This window comes from Colletotrichum karsti (genome assembly GCF_011947395.1).
Source record: "Colletotrichum karsti strain CkLH20 chromosome Unknown Scaffold34, whole genome shotgun sequence".
In the NCBI taxonomy this organism is placed as follows: domain Eukaryota; kingdom Fungi; phylum Ascomycota; class Sordariomycetes; order Glomerellales; family Glomerellaceae; genus Colletotrichum; species Colletotrichum karsti.
The window spans coordinates 167,310-187,252 of NW_024065934.1; the positions used below are offsets into that span (position 1 = coordinate 167,310).

Below are 19,943 nucleotides of genomic sequence, written 5' to 3' on the forward strand. Positions count from 1 at the left end.
GATGGATAAGTCTATGGAAGCAAGACGGGCAGAGAGAAATGAAGAGGCAGATCGAGTGGACACTTTGCAGAAGCAGAAGACGGGTCCTTTCATAAATATCACATCCATCGCCCCTGAGTCGAATGGAAGCTCGGTCATATCTCGTCCGACGCAGTTTACATGTGCCTTCTTCGAACACCTGATGCATATTAACGCACCATAATTTCGAAAATCATCTGCATTGGTAGCTTGATACGACGCTCTGTTGGTTGTTTCTCTAATGAGTGGAACTCGTCCGTCACCTCCCCTCGGCGCGGATAACTGGGGTAGCTGTGGGATGCCACTTGCAGACGTCCAACAGACCCCTGCTTCCGTCGTTGGTCCAAAGACAATGCTTATGGTCGGTTAGCGAAAAGATCGGGTGAGCCGAATGGACCGAGAAAATGTGCTCTCACATGGCACAAGAGCGGCTTCACTGATCAAATGGAATATGAACAGGATGCGGTACGCCTTTGAAGCCCATCAAACCTTGAAAACAACGTTATTTGAACACATTGGGCCTTGCTTCTCCGCCCAGATGGGCAAAGAAGACGTTGTTTTCGACTACTGCGGGTTCATGAATGATCTTCAGGTCACCTACCTCTTCGAACCACTGGAACTGGGGATGAAGATAGCCGTCGGCGGTAGGGTGGGATATGTACGAATTTCTGAAGACTCCAGAGCCAAGCCGGGTTGTTGGGGGCCACTTCCCCGGCCCAGGGATCCGGACCGTCGTCGCATTTATCACGGAACCCGAGCCGCTCTCCGTAGCCACTACTGGTGAGCGAAGATAGCTGCAGTCTTCGTCTATGAAGCTGCATCTCAAAAAGATCATGTCCCGGATGTCCTCGCTAGCTTATTCAATTGATTGATTGGAACGACAGAACGAAAAGCCACCTGGATATATCTGTCTCCTTGGACTAACCTTCACCTTTCGCATACCTCAGATCATGCCACAATTCACTTGCGACTAAGTTATGCGGCTTTCATCACAAATTGTGGGAAATGATCTTCTCCCGATGCAGACTTGCACCAACAGAACCGTAGTGTGGTGACGATGACAGGGGCCCTGTCAGAAGAGAACCAACGGCATGCCGAAGACACTTCCTAAACAAGAGAGATTGCAACAGACGAACGCAGCTGTGGAGACTCGAGTCTGGGATAGCAACAAGCGACTACCAACACGAGTCCACTTGGTCACTGGTGTTGAGCTCCTGATCATCACAGCATAATCTCTGTATCCGCTACCGGATGTCTCCTCCGGCACCAACGTATCAACAGAACGAACCAAAATGGAAAAATCGCTTGCAAGATGAATCTGTCTGTCGTTGTGGCTGACCCATGAGAACTGACGGTATAATGGCTGGTTTCCGCACTCATTCCTCAAGCCACTTCCGTCTTTGCAACACAAATTCTTTCATCTGATGATGGAACCCAACGCCGAAATCGTTGCAGTTTTCGGACCTCCGCCTGAGGGGTCGGATGTAGCTGAGAGTAGCGTCACGCAGAACAATGCTGCAGTCATCGTCCTCGCGGTTCTGGCATCCGCTGCCGTAGCGTTGCGATTATGGGCGAGACTTCTTCAAGGGCATAGCATGAAGGCAGACGACTGGACCATCATCGTTTCTCTGGTAAGTTTGCTCCCACGTTTCTCTCTATAGAGACTTGCTCATCTCATCCTTCAGCTACTCGTGGGTGCTACAGTCGGGTTGAGCATCGTCGGTGGCGTTCGAGGCGCGGGAAACCACATCTGGTCCTGTACGCTTCCAGACCTGACAAACATCTTTCAAGTAAGGCTCCCCAGCTTCTACGCCCTCCTGAGCGAAAGACTAACATCAAGCCTGGCAGGTCCTCTACGCCTACACTTTCGTGTACGGAACCGCATGCGCGGCGACTAAAATATCCATCCTGCTCTTCTACCAGCGCGTCTTCGTATCGAGAATTCCTTCATTCAGGGTTCCCTTGATCATCGGCTACTTTCTCTCCATCTCCTACCCAATCGTCATCTGGGTCACGATGGGAAACGCGTGCAAGCCTCTCCACTTCTACTGGAACCAATTCGTCGGAGCGACTGGGACGTGCATCGACATCAACACCTTCTATCTCGCCCTCGGCATCATCAACATGCTCAACGACATCATCGTCCTCCTCATACCAATACCTCAGATCCTCAAGCTTCAGATGTCCGGGAGGAAAAAGTTGGCCGTCTGCAGCATCATGCTGCTGGGTAGTTTGTAAGTACACTCCAGTCCCGAAAAACACAATCTGCTAACTCGACAACAGTGTCTGCGTCGCCAGCATCATACGAATCTGGTATCTCGACAAGTTCTCCAAGGCAGTCGACATCACCTGGATGATGGGCCCCGTCTTCATCTGGTCCGCGATCGAGCCCTCCGTCGCCATCGTCTCGGCCTGTCTTCCGCACTTGGCGCCTCTTCGAAGGCTCGTAGGGAACAAAATCTCGTCCACGCAACGCAGCAACGGACAGTCCGGCCCGTCGTCAGCTAGCACGCCCTGGAGGTCGGGGAAGAGTGGAACTGGAGGTGGTTCTCAGAAAGGTGCTGGTGCATTATTCACGTACGGGGGATCGAGGTTCCCCTTTGGCAACAATGGAGATGGCATGGTTAAGCTCGATGAAGAGGGGGATGAGATTGGCCTCACTAATAGGGTCGCTACGAAGGGTAGTGTTGGAAAGAGTATGTCTGCGGCGTCGGGCTCGGATGAGAACATCAACAGCCGGTCAGTTACGGTTCAGTCTAGTTTTGTCCAGGAGAGTCGGTAGTGTCTTATATGAAGATTGAGTGATCTGATCGGCCGATGAATCGCGGGTTTGGTATTGGTAGAGATTATGTTGACGATCAACGTCGTCACAGTTGTTCCGGAGATTGAATGGCCAATATTTAGGAGCTGCCTTGTTGAAAAGTCGTTGGCTCCTCAATATCATCGACAGCTGCACTGCGCCACTGAAGGTGTGGCTTCCATGTAAGACCCCGGTCACTGAGACGCAGCCTTGCTTACGGTCTTTAAGAAGCCCTCACGCCCCCACCACTTTCAGGCTGTCACCTCATTCTTTTCAGTTTTTCGCCAACGGCACGTTAAGATATTCGACGACCGAATATGAACCGCACTAGCAAAGGGGCTCGCCGATAGTCACAGTTATGCGACAATGTGGTCGAATCTGTCAAGCTGGGGACTGTCTCTGATTAAGCGCAAGATCGAAGACGACGAGGAGACTACGCAGAGCAAGCGACACCACCTCGAGGTCAAGCCCGGGCTAGATCAACTTCAAAATGAGAGGGGATTGAATTCATTTGTCAAATCGACAGCTTGGGGCATCAGAGCGGACGCCGCATACCAACACGGGTCCACCTACAACGGCGCAGTCACTGCACAAGCTGGTTCGAGTCTTCATCTGGGCAATAACATCACCATCTACAACGGAGATGTACAAACTCGTACGACTACAGCTGATGAGGGTGGCGGTCAGGATAAGATTAAACGGATTTTGAAAGGTTTGCCCCGATAACCATATCCTCAGTGACTACACGCGACTGACGAGAACAAGATTGGTCCCAACGGCTTCAATTCAATTACGTTCAACGTCGACGGGATCAACTTGAAGCCACCGTGGTCGCCTCGGGAACCTGCCAGTGGCTATTCAAGACGGAGGAGTTCACCTCTTGGGAAACCGAAGCAGTCACGGACGGTCACGTACCAGTTCTGGTGCTCAAAGGAAAAGCAGGGTCCGGAAAGTCGGTTCTCTTGAACGCGGCCCTTCGGCGATCCGAATCGCTGTCATGCGATCCCTCCCAGGACCAAATTACCCTCGGGTTCTTCTTCAACGCACGCGACAGCCTGCCGTTGGAACACTCGAGGCAGGGACTCTATCGCAGCCTGTTGTCTCAATTGTTACACAAAACACCACCGGCTGGCGATATCTGCGAGCTTCTCGAGACACTACAGCCGGTTGATGACGAATGGGACGTCTTCACTCTCCAACGCACGATATGCAAGGTTCTGCGCCTCATACAAGGGCAGAGAGTTTTCCTCTTCATCGACGCACTTGACGAGTGCCTAAACGACGATGAGGATGAAGACAGTATTTCCCACATGCTGGATGTCCTCGAATTCATCAAAAGTCTTTCTGAGACAGGTGCCGATGTTCGGGTTTGTTTGTCGACTCGCGGCGTGATATCTTTCTCACGGCTTTCGAAACCGCCACAGATCATCGACGTAATGCAGTACAACCAGCCAGACATCGAACGGTATCTCAAGGAGGAGCTGGACAAGATAGTCATCTCGCCGGAAACGCGCAAGAAGTTACTGTCCGCCATCTCTGACCGAGCGTCGAACATGTTTCTGTGGGTGAGGCTGGTCATCAGCAGAATCAAGCAGAGGACTCTCAGGGAGTCATACGAAAACGATACAGAGATGCTGGATGAAGTCAAGAATACCCCGAAAAAGCTCAAGGACCTCTACAAGACACTCCTCGAGAACGTGGACCTCGACAAACGCCAAGACGCTCTCACGCTGCTCCAACTCATTCAGGCCGCCGTGAGGCCCCTGACTCTCGACGAGGTGCGGTCAGCCATTGGCAAAAGTACAGGGTCCTCCGGGGACGTGCAAGAGCTGTCAGACGCTATGAGAGATTTGAAGATGGCGGAGGAGGGCTACCGCTTACACATTCTCTCCGGAGGCCTTGTCGAGGTCTCTTATGTGTCCCCGGGTCTTCCCCGCGTCGACGAAACATCACCTGTTGTGCAGTTCATCCACAAGTCCGTCAGGGACTTTCTGGAAAAGGGGGAACTGAAAGCTCTGGACCGTAAGCTGACAACTGAGCCCGAAGCTCACTTCCACCTCTGCGCGGCCAAGCTCTGTATGGCCGTGATCGACAGATCGAAGGACAGCGGCCACGAGCCATCTTTCCTACCGTACGCCAGCCAGTACTGGATGTTACACGCCCGCAGGGGAGATAAGGTCACGGACAACGAAATTGAGCTCCCCGACATCTTTGCCTTTTGCTCCAACCGCACCGAGGTCATCTTTGAGCTATTGAACAAATACAAGAGCGCCCGCTTTCATACCAACGTGGACGATATCCCGAACCCCCGCGCCATTACATGCAAGCTCAACCGAGGCAACTGCGACGCAAGCCCGGACCCCGAGGCGTGTCGGGAGAGTCTCCTCGTCTTGCTGGCTCACGAGGGATGCGCAAAGCTACTCGCTCAGCACGCGCGGGAGTGTCAGCGGAGCAGCAGATGCTGGGGGCATCCTCATATCCTCGACAGGGCCTTCTTCTTCGCGGTGCACCGCGGCTACGTGGACGCGGCGAGAGCGGTCTGGGATCTTTCGAGGGAGGTAGGGGTGACCATTGAAGTCGACAAGGTCAGACTGAAGCGCCTCACGCCGCTGTTCGCTGCTTGCTTCAAGGGGAAGCGCGAGGTTGCCGAGTTTCTCCTCGAGATCGGCGCGGATGCGATGGCAGAGGCGAGGATGAGTCCCTGGCTTCCGCTTCACGCCGCCGTCGCTCAAGGATATACGGATGTCGTGCAGCTTCTGCTACGGCATCCAGGGCACGACGCCAAGGAAATGCTGGCTCAGAAGAACAGTTCAGGCATGACGGTTCTTCACCACGCGGCGAAGGCAGGACATGTTGCACTCCTCGTGACGCTTCTCAAAGAATTGAGGAGGCACAGGCTTGGGCATCTGGTGCGCGAGGATTCGAATGAGGGAACAGCCCTTGACATCGCAGAGGCCATGGTGCAGAAGTTGAAGGCAACGCCCGGGGCATCGTCAGCATCACGACTGGAGGGGTTCTTACAGGTCCAAAATAAGCTGGATGAGTTTGCGAGCGCAATTGAATGAGCATTTAAGGGTTGTTGTCCGTCAATGATGACAGGAAGCTGTGTTGAAGTAAGTAGGCAATTCCTATCAACTTTTGAATTCATTCCATCTTCCGTTCATCGTACTGCCTACACATTGTATTTCGAACTCCATGCGCCGCCGTACAAAACACTTGGGTATCTCGTCCACCTCAATCCATCGTGACATACTCGGCCTCATACATGGAACAACATGCCAACAGACACGATAAGGCCAAGAAAGAACGCCTTATGAACAACCCGGGTGCCACCACCTTTCGCATCAGGCGTGGCTGAGGCTTGACCCGTGTGCTCAGCGCGATCGACGGTATGCGTGCCCGTGATCTGCGCATACAACGCCGATCTCGTCGTGGTGGCAGTCGTCGTCGCCGTCGACGTCTTCCTGGCGAGTTTCGACCAGGTCGTCGTGTCGGTGTTCAATGTGAAGATGGACCGAGTTGCCTCCGCCGCGCACACATGCTCCATCTTGCCGTTCTTGACCCTGTAAATCGTGGAATCGCATGCGCTGGCCGTGCTTGACGTATCATCATCAGAAGCGGTCTAGATTCTTCGTCAGTCCTACTCCCCAGCCCACGATACGAAGTGTACTCACCGCTCCCCGTGCCTTGTTCTGCTTCACGATCTTGTGCGGCGTGCCCTTGCACAAGTTCTCCTCGCGCGTGTCGCAGTACGTCCACTTGAACGGCTTATAGTACTTGTCCTGCGCGTACTCGCGGTCCGGGTTCGACCAGATGCACTTGTCCAAGCACCCAATCGACTCGTCATCCACGAGCTCACAACAGAGACAATCGTAAAACTCCTGCGAATTGGCGTCGTAGGGGCACTTTCGAAAGACGGCGTCCAAGTCGCAGTGCATGCATGCCCCCGTGGAAGCCGCCGCGAGGAGGATGCCGCGCGGGGTGACCTGCAGCTCGCCGTCGTCGTCGTCGGCGGCCTTGCGGATCTTGTCCGAGTTCTTGGCGCCGATGCCGGGCGGGATGAGGTCGAGGGAGTCGGCGTGGCTGCCGGGCTTGACGCTCCAGTAGGTGACGCCGTTGTCGTCGGCCGAGTTGGCGCAGCGGAAGATCTGCGCGAGGGTGTTGCGCTGGAGGAGGCAGACGGCCAGGTCGTAGATGGAGTCCTCGTCGATGCAGTCGTACTGGTAATTGACGTCCTTTTTGAATTGGCTGGAGCTCCAGAGGTCGCAGCTGAAGGCCGAGTGCGCCTGGGCGACGACAAGAAGGAGTGTTGTGAGTAACATGGCGAATGCTTGGAACGCGGTGAGAGCATGTAGCAGAGATGAGATCGTCTTTGGGGCGTCGCGAACACCATCTTATCTATCTAATTCATCCTCCGGAGGGATACAAGAGATCCACCGCCATCCCCCGGAGAAATCAGAGACGAAGTCGGTTCTATGTTGTGGGCGTATTTTGCCAGGATCATTATCCGAGCTGTGGATTGCAGTTCAAAAGTTCCTTTCTGTTGGTCCTCATCTGCCTCGCTGTTGTTAGAACTGGGAGCACAGCAAGCCCGCACGAAACACAACGCCGGAGGCCATGAGGATCCCTCTGAGGCTGTAAACGGAGCTGATTCCCTGATCGGTTAAGGGCTTCAACGAAAAAGCAATGTTAGGCTTCCGTAACTGCACTGCAACCCCACGTGTAAGCACGCCAACACAAGGCTGCTGCAACCCTCTCTTACCAGAGAGGTGAGTGATATCTTGAGCCTGCAGCAACCCTGGAGCTGGACAGGGGTAGTTGACAAGGGCTTATTGGGGGATTGGCTGGAGACACCCATGTCTGGCTCCAGGCTCCCGAATTAAACGTCCGCAGGAGGCGCTGCTGCAGAGAGGTTTTCGATCAGCCACAATGCTATGGTCCGATTGCAGTGTGTCGGTGGGGGGCTGTGTTTGTGTCTATGAGGTGCTGAAAATAGTTGCTTTGACGACCTTGACTTCACTTGCAGAACGATTCTTTCTGTTGTCATGTCGTTTCCATCAGTCTCTCTCGACATGGCGATCTCGGTTGAACTCATTCTGGGAATCGCGGTCGCCACGGTAGTCGCGGTTCTGATCAGTCGGCTGCTGATAACCCAGCGGTCCAACAAACAACTCAATGACAGTCCTAAAGACAAGCCACGTCCCAGAGACTTCACTTTCCGTGTGGATGAGATCCCAGCTGGAACATCCCGATCAGTTTTGGAGACGAATTTGAGAACGCTGCAGGCCACTGCACTTCCGATCCTCAAAGATGCCCTAGGAACATTAGAAATACGCTCACTGGCGACAAGAGATGCCCATTTTGCCTGCGCTACCGCTACCATCACCACCCCGCTTTCCGAGGCCGACTTGTTCAGGAGCCTCCACAAAGCTCTAAGAGCCGTGGGGCTTCCCTACCGTTGCGACTGCAATTTCCTCGGCATCACGCCTCTCTACGATAGTGAGGCCAGTGCCGACGCTTGCGAGTATGTTAACTCTCTGTTCTGATGAACATCGCCTGTGCTAATCACCGAAACTTCCCAGCGTGATTGCGGTGCCTGGTCTTGCGAGTCACGCCGTTGGCTCGTGGAAGACACCGGGGGAGAATGAGGTCTGGCTGCGCGACTGGCTCCCTAAAGACATTCCCAATGTCCGCGTGCTGCTCTACGGCTACGACACGACGCTTTTGAAGAACGAGTCGACGTCTTCGATTGAGGACTTGAGCCGGAGGCTCCTCGAGAGCGTGACGACGTTCAGACTGAGTACAAACGTGTGTGCTGCCTACTCGCCCAGAAGCATTAATCAAGCTGACGAAACTGAGCAGACCCAGAGCCGCCCCGTCATCTTCATTGGTCACAGTCTTGGCGGACTGTTAGTTAAAGAGGTCGGCATTTTTCGTGATCAGCAGTACGGAGTGCAACTGACCGGCATCTCCAGGCACTTGTCCAGGCATACAGGAGCCCCGACTCCAAGCCCATCCACAAGCCTCTTTACAAGAATTGCTGCGGCATAATCTTCTTCGGCGTCCCGCATCTCGGTCTGCGGAACGAAGCGCTCAAGACCCTCGTAGAAGGCCAGCCTAACCAAGCCTTGGTTGATTCCATCGTCGTGGACAACGAGTCTGAGCCGTCTCATTTCCTGGCGCGGATCTCGGACGACTTCGCCAGGTGTTTTCATGGCGAAACGCGCGTGGTGTCGTTTTATGAACGCAAAAGGAGCCCGACGGTCGAGGTGAGTGCGAATCGGCTTGTTTGATGTTGGAAATACCCCATAGGCCGGTTACTGACGACCCTACTTTAGATGCACAACGGAAAGCTAAGCAAGACCGGTGCCAAAGTCCTTATGGTCACGAGGAAGTCCGCCACGAGCACCGGTATCACCGGCGTCTCCGAGGAAGACAACATTCCCCTGGAGGAGGACCATTCCGGTCTCGTCAAGTTTCAGTCGCGGGGACAAGACGCGTATAGCGTTGTGAGGGAGCGGATCAGGAGCTTCGTATCAAAGGCTGCCTCAGTGGACAATTACGAGGGTAAGGACACAAATGCGTATGGTTGAGTACTCAATGAAAGCTGAAGAACGAAACAGATACAGCCGTAGAAACGCCGCGTCGAGAGACACTCAGATCTTTCAACGTGAACCAAGGGGGTTCCAACTTCAACGGCCCGATCACGATGGCGGAGGGAGGGAGTCTGACTATGGGAAACCAGTCGAATGTACATTATTACGGACGTAGCTCTTCGCCTGAGTCTTTCAGACGCCCGGTACGGGGGAACAGATAATAAACGTTCTGCCATGAGCGGTTTGGACTTGTCTAGTCACTAGCACACCTTGATTGAGCCTCTCAGGACTGTCCCCGAAGTAATCGAGCGAGGCATGCCGCCGCCCTTATATAATGGCGCCCCTCGCTATCACTTGGAGATGTGGAACAGTCTTGATGTGTTTCGTTGTCTCGATCCGAGGTGATGGCTTCTTCCATGTTTCCTGGCGTGTTGAAACATCATCCTGCAGATGCGCTGTACGACCCAGGCGCCTCATAACTTGTCATGATGTCCGTTTAGTGGCTTTTCGTCGTTTGATGATTTCTCTGAATAAACGTAGACCAAGGCTGAAGAATGACACCGATGAAATAGCAGTGATGGTCTTCGGGTAGTCCCGAAGCGAAGTGAGGTATAACTTTCGCTTACATTATCTGCCTATCAAACCTTGCTCTCGAACAGTCAACGACCACAACGAGGCCTCCAAGAAGTAGCGTTTTGTCCGGAGAAACAGGTAATAGACCCAGTCCCTGATATCAGCCGTCTTATTATCTTATATACCATGAAATCTATACAGACCTTGTCAGAAAGCTTTCTCACGGGAGTCGAAACGCCACGAAAAGCAAGGCCATGAGAAACCCGGCTATATAAGTCTTTCAAATTCACGAAGCTTCTCATTGCCAACGCAAATGCTGTTTTATGTGCTGCTGCTATAAACCGCAGCGCTCGACACCAGTGAACCCGTTGATGTCACCGGCCTTGAGTCTGCAGACTAGCATCCGTTTTCGAACCCGGTTCCCTCGGCTCAACTTCTAGAATAAGCCAAACGAATTTTCAGACGATGATGACAACGGACGACGGCGGTGCCGAACACGACCTCGATAAAACGCAGAGTTCCGAGGAATGGATTTCCACCAACCAGCCTGGATCGGGCCCAGCCCGTCCAAGCGTTATTTATACTTTAAACTACTCATGACCATTCTTCGGCGGCAAAGGTGCCAGGTTCCATGCTGATGATGGGAAAGGTCAACTCGGCCAGGATAGCTAATCTACTTACAATCGCTGAACCGCAATATCCACAAGTTGCTGAATGAAGTTGCAGCCGATTAATATAAAAGCCACAGTTCCACGATATTTAGGTCTTTCAACCGTGGGCTGTCTAGGATGACATCTAGCTCTTCCGCAAATCGATGACGTTGCGCGCAGTATGTGGTATGCATCACGATTTTGCCTTCTCATGTCCAACCCCGAACTCCATATACGATATTCTTCCCCGTCAGTTGCTTGCTATCTCTTACTTTTCGTCACTTATCAGATAGAATACTCGTAAATCGACACAGAACGATAACGGTGCTCCTGATTAACTCCGCCCGCGTTGCTCATAACCTCATCCGCAGTGATACCAATCCCGCTGATCATAAGAATCATGTCTAGCACAGCCGAAGCGACTGGACTATCTAGCTCAGCAACATGGATGGAGCAGCGCATCCGTGTTGCCGGTGATCGTCGGATACGGGGGCGTGGCGGCTTTTATATGAACTCGTGCCGCGTGCTTAGCAACACGAGATTCTCTCATAAAAGGGTCGACACCCGCGAACGGGGAGAATCATGAGTATCTCTGCCTGCAGGCTATGAGCATGATGTAAGCCCCGAGCTGAGCTGATAATCGTGTCCGTCTGCTCGTCTAGTGAGAATTCGGACGTGTCTGAACGCAAACTTTTCTCCCTGTTACTTTCTATCTCACTTTCCGTCACTTATTAAAGGGAATACTCACAAAACGACTCCAGATAACAGCAGAGATTGCATCACATGGCTACATTCCTACTGCACTGTCTAGCACGACACGTCATTTCACCTAGGAGAGAGAGGTCACGAAGGATGCAACCATACCCTCTTCCCCTGCTGTGCCATGAGTTGGCAATCTTGTTGGAGACTTCAAGCTGACCGGCACAGGAGAACCCCTTTTATGATAATCCTGTTTTGCGCATCTCTGTCCCTCTACACGCAGGTATATAAACTACATCCAACGACAACCGTCGTAGTTCACACAATAATCGTTCTCCGTCTCGAAGAGAAGGCGGAAAACATGGGGCGTCTTCCTGGACACGTACTATTGCGTAGCAAGATGAGACTCCGCATGTCCCCAAACCCCCGACTCGCAGAAGCTCCATCACCGCATCCTCCCATCCGTTACTCGCCGTTCGCCACCTCCCGCCAATTATAACGGAAAACGAATAACCGAATAACGACGTCAAACGATAGACCTAAAGTTCGATCACGGCTATTCTTTGATGCCGATTCGGGTCATCAGAGCGGGTGACAACTGTATGGCGTAGTCAGAACCTGCGCAACCGCATCGATATTGTCATCCAACAGCGCGGAGAATCCACGTTGCCACCTCTCTCAAAAACCGAAAACCCTGGTGACTTTTATACGCTTAAGAAGTTTGGGACGGATCTGGTGACTTCGTCTCGATACAACTCGGATGCAGTTGACGAGCACAGGCATCATCACCACATTCCACTCATGACAACAAAAATGAATCATCAATGATCTTTTGAGGCTGCATGCACAGGGAATCCTCTATCCAAGCAATTCGTAACCGCGACAGTATCATACCTACCCATGCTAGACGCCACAGACAGTCCCCCTCCAAGGCATATCAACATGAAAAAAACACACTCAACCCCACATCCCAGGATGCTTCAGGACTCTCAGCTGTGGCCCTGCTTCTTCTCCAAATCGCTGGCGAGGTTCATGTGCATCAGCGCCTGGGCCGTCCAGTCCTCGTCTTGCCCGCCGTCCTTGCTCTTCCACAGGTCCATGCTCTCGCGTCCGTCAACGCCGGGCAGGTTGATCTGCGGCGGGGGCCCGCCCGGTCCCGCCCTCGAGCCCGGCTTCGCTCCGACCGGCGGCGGACCGTCGTCGCGGCCGAATTGGTCAAAGTCGGGGAGGTCGTAGCCGTGACCTTGCGGGGCTCTCGGCTGGCTTTGGTAGATGGGGCCCTCGTCGCCCGGCATTTCCGCGATGCCACCCTGAGGAGGCAGAGAGGCCATCTGTCCGTGCTGCTGGTCAAACTCCTCCTGCTCCAAGATCTGCGGCGCGTGCTCGACGTTGCGTAGGCTCGAGGAGCCGGGTGCCAGCCCGCCCATGCTCCGCTGGCTGCCGATAGAAGCCCGGTTGGGGTCCGGTCCGTCGGGAACGCCGCTGGGATCGCCTCCCATGCTCGCGGGGTCCATGTCTCGGATGGCGAACTGGGCCAGGGTGCGCATCTTGCGGGTGACCCAGCCGGCCAGGATCTTTCCGCGCTGCTTCTCGCCGAGCCGAGACCGGGGGAAGTCGCCCTTATTAACGAATGCGACAATGTCCACGATGATCTGGTGCTCGTTGAGGATGGCGTTGACGATGACCGGGACAACGGAGCCGAGGTATGCCTTGCGCGTGATCTCGGCAAGCACAACGACGAGGCCGCCGGCTTGGAAGACGGCACTATTACTGTTAGCGGTTGTTCACCAACACGAATGCACAACTTACCATCCACCAGTGACAATGTTTCGGTGGCATCGCTCGACGGACGCTTCAATGTCCATGGGGAAGTGGCTCAGACCGTTAATCTCGAATGTTTCGCCAATGTTGCCGAGGACGAAAAGAACTTGCATGTCGACCTGCGCGCCACCAGGACCGATAGGCCTGCTCACGTTGTGCAGGAAACCCAGGTCACCCGTGCGGACGTACTGGATGCTCGGGTCGCCATCCATAGTGCGACCGTCGAAGCGCTCCGCGTCGAACACGTCCTTGGAGCCGTAGAATCCCTTGACGCACGCCTCGGAGTCGACCCAGATCTCGCCGTACTCGCCGTCGTGGCAGAGGAGTCGGCTCTCGGGGTTGACAATGGCGATCTGGGTAGATACAGGGACCATGCCGGAATCTTGAATGAGAAGGGCCTTAGGGTCCTGCTCCGGGTCCACAGGGTAGATCAGGCCGCGGCGCAAGGCCTTGGTGTCCAGCCAGAGCTCGATAGGCTCGATGCACATGTACGACCTCGACGCGACCATGGGGTTGAGGACGTGCGAGTAGACGGTGTTGATGGCGGTCCTGTCGAGGCCGGTAGCAGCGAAGTGCAGCCGTACCTTCTGGAACACATCGACGCGCGGCCGGCTCTCGGCGGAGATCATCATGTTCTTGAGCTCGTGGAGCGTGAAGCCCTTGCCTTGCATCATGGCCATGGCGTGGTCCAGCATCTGCGGGGTGGCGTACGTGTCCTTGATCTTGTATCTCGACAGAGTCACGAACAGCGACATTGGGTTTTGGGCGAACTCGACGGGCGACAGGAGGTATGTTGGCGTGCCGATGTAGATGCCCATCAAGCAGGAGTGGATGAATCCCAGGCCGGTCGTACTGCGAACGCAGCCGAGCACCGGGCGGGAGCTCGTCATCTGGCAGGTCTCCTTCTGGACCTTGCACATACCTAAGATGGTGTCGTGCCCCAGCTGAACCGCAATACGGCGCTGGTCGGGTGTCCAGTAGGTCCAGATGATGACCGGGTATCCAGACTGAATCCAAGCGGGCTGCATAGTGATGCCGTTGTCTCTCAGGCCGCTGCTCTGCTTCGGCGGCTTGGTGGTGTTGTAATAATGGGGTATCGGGGTCTTGAGGATGGAGGCGGCCTGCTTAATGTGGTTGCCGACGGGCTTCAGCTTGACGAGATGGTCGACGTCCTGGTTGACTAACACGGCCTTAACGCGGAAGTCGGCGACGACGTGCAAAAACGCAGGGACGTCTTCGTTGAGGCGATTCTGGTCGAGGGGGGCCATCGGAATGACGACCGCGCCGAGGTTGATGCAGGCATGGACGGCGAAGACGAACTCCTCCGAGTGCGTGTACATGAGAATGAGGTGGTCTCCCGGGCGGACCTTGACCTTATTCTTGAGGTACAACGCCACGGCAGCGACCTTCATGTCGAACTTCTTCCACGTAACGCCCTTGCCCTCTCTGCCGCGACCGTCAATGGTGCAGTAGGCGAGCTCCTCTGGCTGTCTTGCCACGCGCCATTGGATGAGATCGGTGATGCAGGCAAAGTTGTTCAAAGGTGTCGATGTGCGGTCGTCAATAACGACCTCTCTCCTATCGATACCAGAATACTGCTTGTCGGCGGACATGAGGATGTCGGCACGGGAGTTCGACGAGATGGGCGACCAGATACCACCAATGGGGTCGACACCAATCGGCAGGTTGAGGACGGCGTGCTCCACGCCGAACTTGACGTGGACGCAGGGCAGATTGCCGAGATCGAACTCTCGTCTGCAAAGCATGTTGCCGATATCCTTTCGTCCATTCTTCACCACTCTAGGGAGAGAGTTAGGAGCCGTAATCATAACGCAGTACAGCCGCAAGTGATGTTCCTGCATCAACACGTCCATACATCGCTCGGCGAGAGAGTCCAGCAGCGCAGTGTTGAGCTGCACAGGCGGGCCCCCTGACGTGGCGGGCGCTGTTGACGCCGCTTGAGACTCCAAGACGACGATAGGGAGGTGTTCCTCGTTGACAAACACATCGAAAGCTGAGCAATCGTAAATTTTAGGCACGTTTTTGACAATGCTGACGACGAGGTGCTGGACGAAGAAGTATCGGTGTTCGGCGACCTCGGCACCGTGCTCGACCCATTCCACCTTTTGGCGGATGCGGTCCTCGTACAAGCCGAGGACGAAGATCTTGCCCTCGATCACCGTACCGAGCAGACCGGTGCGCAGGAACTCGGGTTCCACGGGCGTCGGCGTCGGCTCGCCGGGGTCGAACTTGTACGGACGGGCGTGGAATATTTGCTCGGTGTGTTTAGGAAGGGCCCAGAAGCCGCCGGATAGCGAGGGCGAATCGACCCAAATCTCTCCAACTGAGTGCGGTGATGCCAGCAGGCCGGTCTCGGGGTCGACAACGGCAAGCGTGGCATCGGGTATCGGGTATCCAAAAGCACCAACACGGACAGCGCCCTGCTCGCTGCTGGCCCTCTTTCGAGCCTCGTCTCCAATCGCGAGAACGACCACTTCGTTCGTCTTCAATGCCTCCCGGTCGAGGAGGACCTCGCTGAGCTCGTTCTTAGCGCGCTGCTCAGTCGTCGTGGTACCGCCACCTCCGAGGAGACTGCCGAAGCCGTTGGACGGTGCCGGTTTCACTTCTTCTTTCTCCTCAAAGTCGGACTCATCTTCGGAGTTGATATCCAGCTTCAGAGGACATCCCATGCGCTCTTCACCGCCCAGCCAATCACGAATGCTGATGACCATGCCGCCGTGTTCGGGAAGACAGAGCATAGGCGCGACAACCTCACGAGCCCGCGGGTTTCGCAGCGGCCTCAGCCATCTGTCCGCTAACACTTCGTGGAACTCGCTATCGACGGTCAAGGTGTCGATGAGACACAGCTTTACCGTCTGGAAGTTTGGCTCCATGCCCTTCTTGAAGTTTCTCGTGGTCATCGGGTCTTGTTGGTAATTGTAGGCGGCTCGCTTGAGGCCGGGGTAGTCGGCGATCATGAGCGATGCCTTGTACTTGGTGATGAGGTGAGCGTACAGTCCCGCGACTTCGACCGCTTTGTTTTCCAGCCACACCGTCGTGTGGCCTCCGTAGACGGTAAGCAGGACGCCGAGAATCATGCCGATACCTGAGCGAGGGTCCAAATATGAGAGCAGCGTTTCGCTGGTCGAGCCGGCACCGATGAGCCGGCCGTTCTTGTCTCGCAACGTACGACTAAAGGTGTCTCCCGGGCCGTTTCCAGGCACTGTAGATATGACGGCACTCAAGCACGCCATCTGGTGCATGATTGTCCTGTGGCTCAGCACGACGCCTCTCAGGTCACCAGTAGGAGCCCGCGAAAACTCAATGTACGCGAGATCGGGCACCGTCAGAGGGGGCACCTCATCCTTGCGCTTCGGGTGGAAACCACCGAACTCATTCGTCTTCCACCACTCGACGCCCTTTGGCCAGTTCAATTTCTGCGTGGTGATATCGCGCTGGAACGTCTTCAGGTTGTTGTCTGTAGTGAGCGCCAAGTGCGCTTGGGTCGAAGTCAGAATGAGGTTGAGCTTCTGGTAGTCTTGGAGATCGTTAATCGGGACTGCGACGACGCCGGCGATGAAACATCCGAGAAGGGCAATGGCGAAATCGATGATTTCCGTGTCGCGGTAGATGAGAGCCACGCGGTCACCCCTGTAGAGCGAGCTCTTGTCCCGGATGACCTGTGCGACCTTCTCGGCTCTTGACGCAAGCTTGTCCCACGTGATGGACGCTATCTCTTTGCCCTTGCTGTCGAGAACCCAGTAGGCGGGCAGTTTCGCCGTCGTCCTTCCTCTGTGCCTCAACACTGCGGCGATGTTGTCGAATTTCGACATGGGGGTGTTGCTGTCGTGCGGGTCGGAAATCGCAAACGGGAGATCGCGGGGTTCCAGCGGCATCTGGTACTCGAGCACCTCTGGCGGAGGCAGGTCGTTTGCGGTGAGCATGGGCGGCGCCATCGCCGCCGTGGGCGAAAAGGCCTCGCCGGAGGAGTACCTATGTCCCCCGCCGTACTCTTCTTGAGGCGGCTGGTCGAAGTTCTGGCCTCCAGTAAAGCCCGAGAAGTATCCCGTGGTGTCCAACATCGTGCCCGTGCGGCTGTCGTATGGGTTCTGCTGGCCGTGGTCCATGTACGCCCCCTGCTGGTCGGGGTTGAAGGCGTAGTCCGTCGACACCATGGTGCCGGACCTCGTCTGCGGGTCGTTCGGGTTCGACAGGAACAGAGAATCGTGCTGCTTCATAGTTGGCCTGTGCTCGGCGAGGGGACCGCCCGGGCGGAGGAGGCCTGCGGGGTTCATTTCGGGGGAGTTGTAACCGCCACCGGGCGATGCGTAGCCAGGGGAAGCGTAGCCGCCGGAACCGTGGCCGCTAAACGGCGACTGCGGTCGGCCTGAGGTTGGCGATGTCGGGCTCGTGGGATCGGAGTCTCTGCCACCGAGGGCGGCGAGGGCGGCTGCGCGGTGCCCATCGCTAGAGGGGTGTCCGGAGCTGTCTGGCGAGTGTATGCCCAATCCGCCTCTGTGCTCGGGGGCGGCGGGAAATCCGGCTGAGCCAGGGCCCATGTACTGAGAGAGGAGCTGCGTTCGTCGCTTCTGGTATCTGTGAGGAGAGAGGGGTTCGTTAGCTGCTGTCGTCGCGCCGTCGTGGACTGCCAAATCGTGGTCAGACTGAGGGGAAATGCCAACCCTTTCTCTGTGATGTCGCCTTCCTATAGCCACACGGGCGCGTCAGCCAATGCGACAAATCAAGGCTCCCGGCAGCGGCTGCGAGTGCTCGGGCACGATGCGCAAGCGCAACGCAAGGTCTGTTGTGGTGGTTCGGGCGGGGAGCGCGACCGCGGCCGAGGGACAGATCGCAAACGTACCTCCAACTCCTTCTCAAGCTCCTCGAGCTTGTTCTGCAAATCGGGGCTTAATTGTGCCATGTTGTCGGTGGTGGTTCATCGACGGCGGGCACTGCTGCGTTGGAAGCGAAGAGGTCTGGAAGTGCCCGAGACCCCCGGATGAAGGAGGCTTGTGGATTAGGGCGGGAGTCGTCCAGACTTAATGGGACGGGAGGTGAGAGGTGAAGGAGGGACGATGTCGATTGTCGACGTCTGTGGTCGCTGTACCCGACTCCGTTCCCCGACTGGTGCAGTGTGTGCAGACAGCAACCTATGGAAAGAGGTGGCCCAGTCAGTGACCAACGTCGTAGTGCGGGTTGCGGGTGCAGGACGGTCGTTCGTTCGTCTTCCTCCACCCGGTCAAGTCTCGTGACGTAGGTCGGGCCAGGAAGAGCGCAAGGAGCGGCGGCAGCGTTTCCTGGGTTTGGCTGAGATTGAGGGTGGTGGAATCTGGATGGATGGTGGTGGGCGTCTAAGATGGGCTTAGGCCCAGGCCGATATTAGCAGTACGTACTGGCGATTCAGGGTTCCGGGCGGGAACACGGGGAATTCGGTGGTGCGGTCGACGAGTAAGGGAGTGATCAGTGATTGTTGGATGAATTGGCGGTGGTACAGATACGAGTGCGAGAGGAGGATTACGATGGAATAGGTTGGAGGCCAAGGAGAGACCAGCGTCCTCCGTATTCTGTAGCAGCTAGTGCAATCTGTATGCATCTGCTGCATCTACAGCATCCACGGCAAGACACGATTTCGCATCACCAAACACCAGCAATGAGGGGCAACTTGGCAAGTTCATCCTGTTCAGCGTTCACCTCACATGAGCCGACAGCGGATGTCAAGCCGATGATTAGCGTCGAGATCCCGGATTCGACGCCCAGCAGACTTTCAGGTACCCGCGAGGCAAATCGCAGGGTTGGGGGATATCGGCGCATGAAGTTGAGAGCATCTCGACCGCCTTCATCCATTCCATACCACCCACCCAGCCTTGAGAGACGGCAGTCGATGATAGCGTCATCGGCACCAGCACCGTCGAGGATTAAATCAGGGATCTGGTCGATGCGAGCTGCCCCGAAATCAGGAATCGGCCCAGAAGGTCGAAGCCCGACCGGAGGACATCCCAAAAGGGTCAGAAGGTCACCGGCCCTTGCTCGAGATCTAACGCCTTCTTTTGTTGAGTGCTTCGCTATTGCGTAGGGCCTGGTTGATGTCCAGAAGCCATTTCCGTCGGGATGCATTCAGGGACCACACTTCACCTCAGCAATGGAATTCGGCAGCACTTCTCCTATTTCCCCAGAGCCCTGGATGTCTTGTCTTGGTTGATGCTATCCATCGACAGTCTCTGAGTGATTGAAGATCTGCCCAACGTCGAACTGCGTCATTGGCTCGGCTAATTGTCCCGATCGAGGAGGGCACCCAAAACGGCCTGGCGTGCTATTTTCCGATGCACGGGCCATTCGAGCAACGTAGCGGGGCTCTTCGATCGTGGCCGACCTTTTTTCTCTTCAACCGCCTTTAAAACCTTTTCTGCTGGCGATTGATTTCTTTTCTTCACTTCTCCAAAGACAACTCACACAATGGCGTTGACGGTACACAACCACATTGGCGAAAGCATTCGGACATGATGATCGACAACGGTCTCACTAAGCCTCGCCCATCCTCGACTCGATCAAAATGTGATCTGAGGATGGCGAGAGACTTCACCGCCGAGACCGAGTAGGTCGAGATCAGCATCAAGTGGTGTTGACCTTGGCCACGACGAACTAACTGACTGAGAGCCTCAGCCAAGATTCAAATGGTAAGCATATCCCCAATCTCCTCACTCCCTCCCCATCAAATGATGAGACAACGCAAAAATTCACAGACCTGTTCGGAACAACTTTGTGTCGAGAACTTTGCATCATCTCCTG

The 19,943-nt window shown here is 55.3% G+C and overlaps 4 protein-coding genes across 4 annotated transcripts; 2 read left to right on the forward strand and 2 right to left on the reverse strand.

Annotated features, from left to right (window-relative positions):
• Nucleotides 1-1,442: 1,442 nt before the first annotated feature.
• Nucleotides 1,443-5,883, forward strand: CkaCkLH20_09468 (nacht and ankyrin domain protein; the record flags this gene model as incomplete). The annotated part of the gene is made up of 7 exons (XM_038892183.1): nt 1,443-1,649; nt 1,704-1,808; nt 1,867-2,252; nt 2,302-2,757; nt 3,205-3,530; nt 3,584-4,185; nt 4,243-5,883. 7 exons carry the CDS (start codon nt 1,443-1,445, stop codon nt 5,881-5,883), a joined length of 3,723 nt encoding a protein of 1,240 aa, XP_038742419.1.
• Nucleotides 5,884-6,077: 194 nt separating this feature from the next.
• On the reverse strand, nt 6,078-7,140 carry CkaCkLH20_09469 (uncharacterized protein; the record flags this gene model as incomplete). The annotated part of the gene is made up of 2 exons (XM_038892184.1): nt 6,078-6,440; nt 6,493-7,140. 2 exons carry the CDS (start codon nt 7,138-7,140, stop codon nt 6,078-6,080), a joined length of 1,011 nt encoding a protein of 336 aa, XP_038742420.1.
• Nucleotides 7,141-7,890: 750 nt separating this feature from the next.
• On the forward strand, nt 7,891-9,411 carry CkaCkLH20_09470 (ankyrin repeat domain-containing protein; the record flags this gene model as incomplete). Its single annotated transcript, XM_038892185.1, has 4 exons — nt 7,891-8,342; nt 8,401-8,740; nt 8,794-9,087; nt 9,157-9,411. 4 exons carry the CDS (start codon nt 7,891-7,893, stop codon nt 9,409-9,411), a joined length of 1,341 nt encoding a protein of 446 aa, XP_038742421.1.
• A 2,914-nt stretch (nt 9,412-12,325) lies between these two features.
• On the reverse strand, nt 12,326-18,078 carry CkaCkLH20_09471 (acyl-CoA ligase-like protein; the record flags this gene model as incomplete). The annotated part of the gene is made up of 4 exons (XM_038892186.1): nt 12,326-13,100; nt 13,146-17,753; nt 17,804-17,862; nt 18,019-18,078. 4 exons carry the CDS (start codon nt 18,076-18,078, stop codon nt 12,326-12,328), a joined length of 5,502 nt encoding a protein of 1,833 aa, XP_038742422.1.
• Between the last annotated feature and the right edge of the window lie 1,865 nt (nt 18,079-19,943).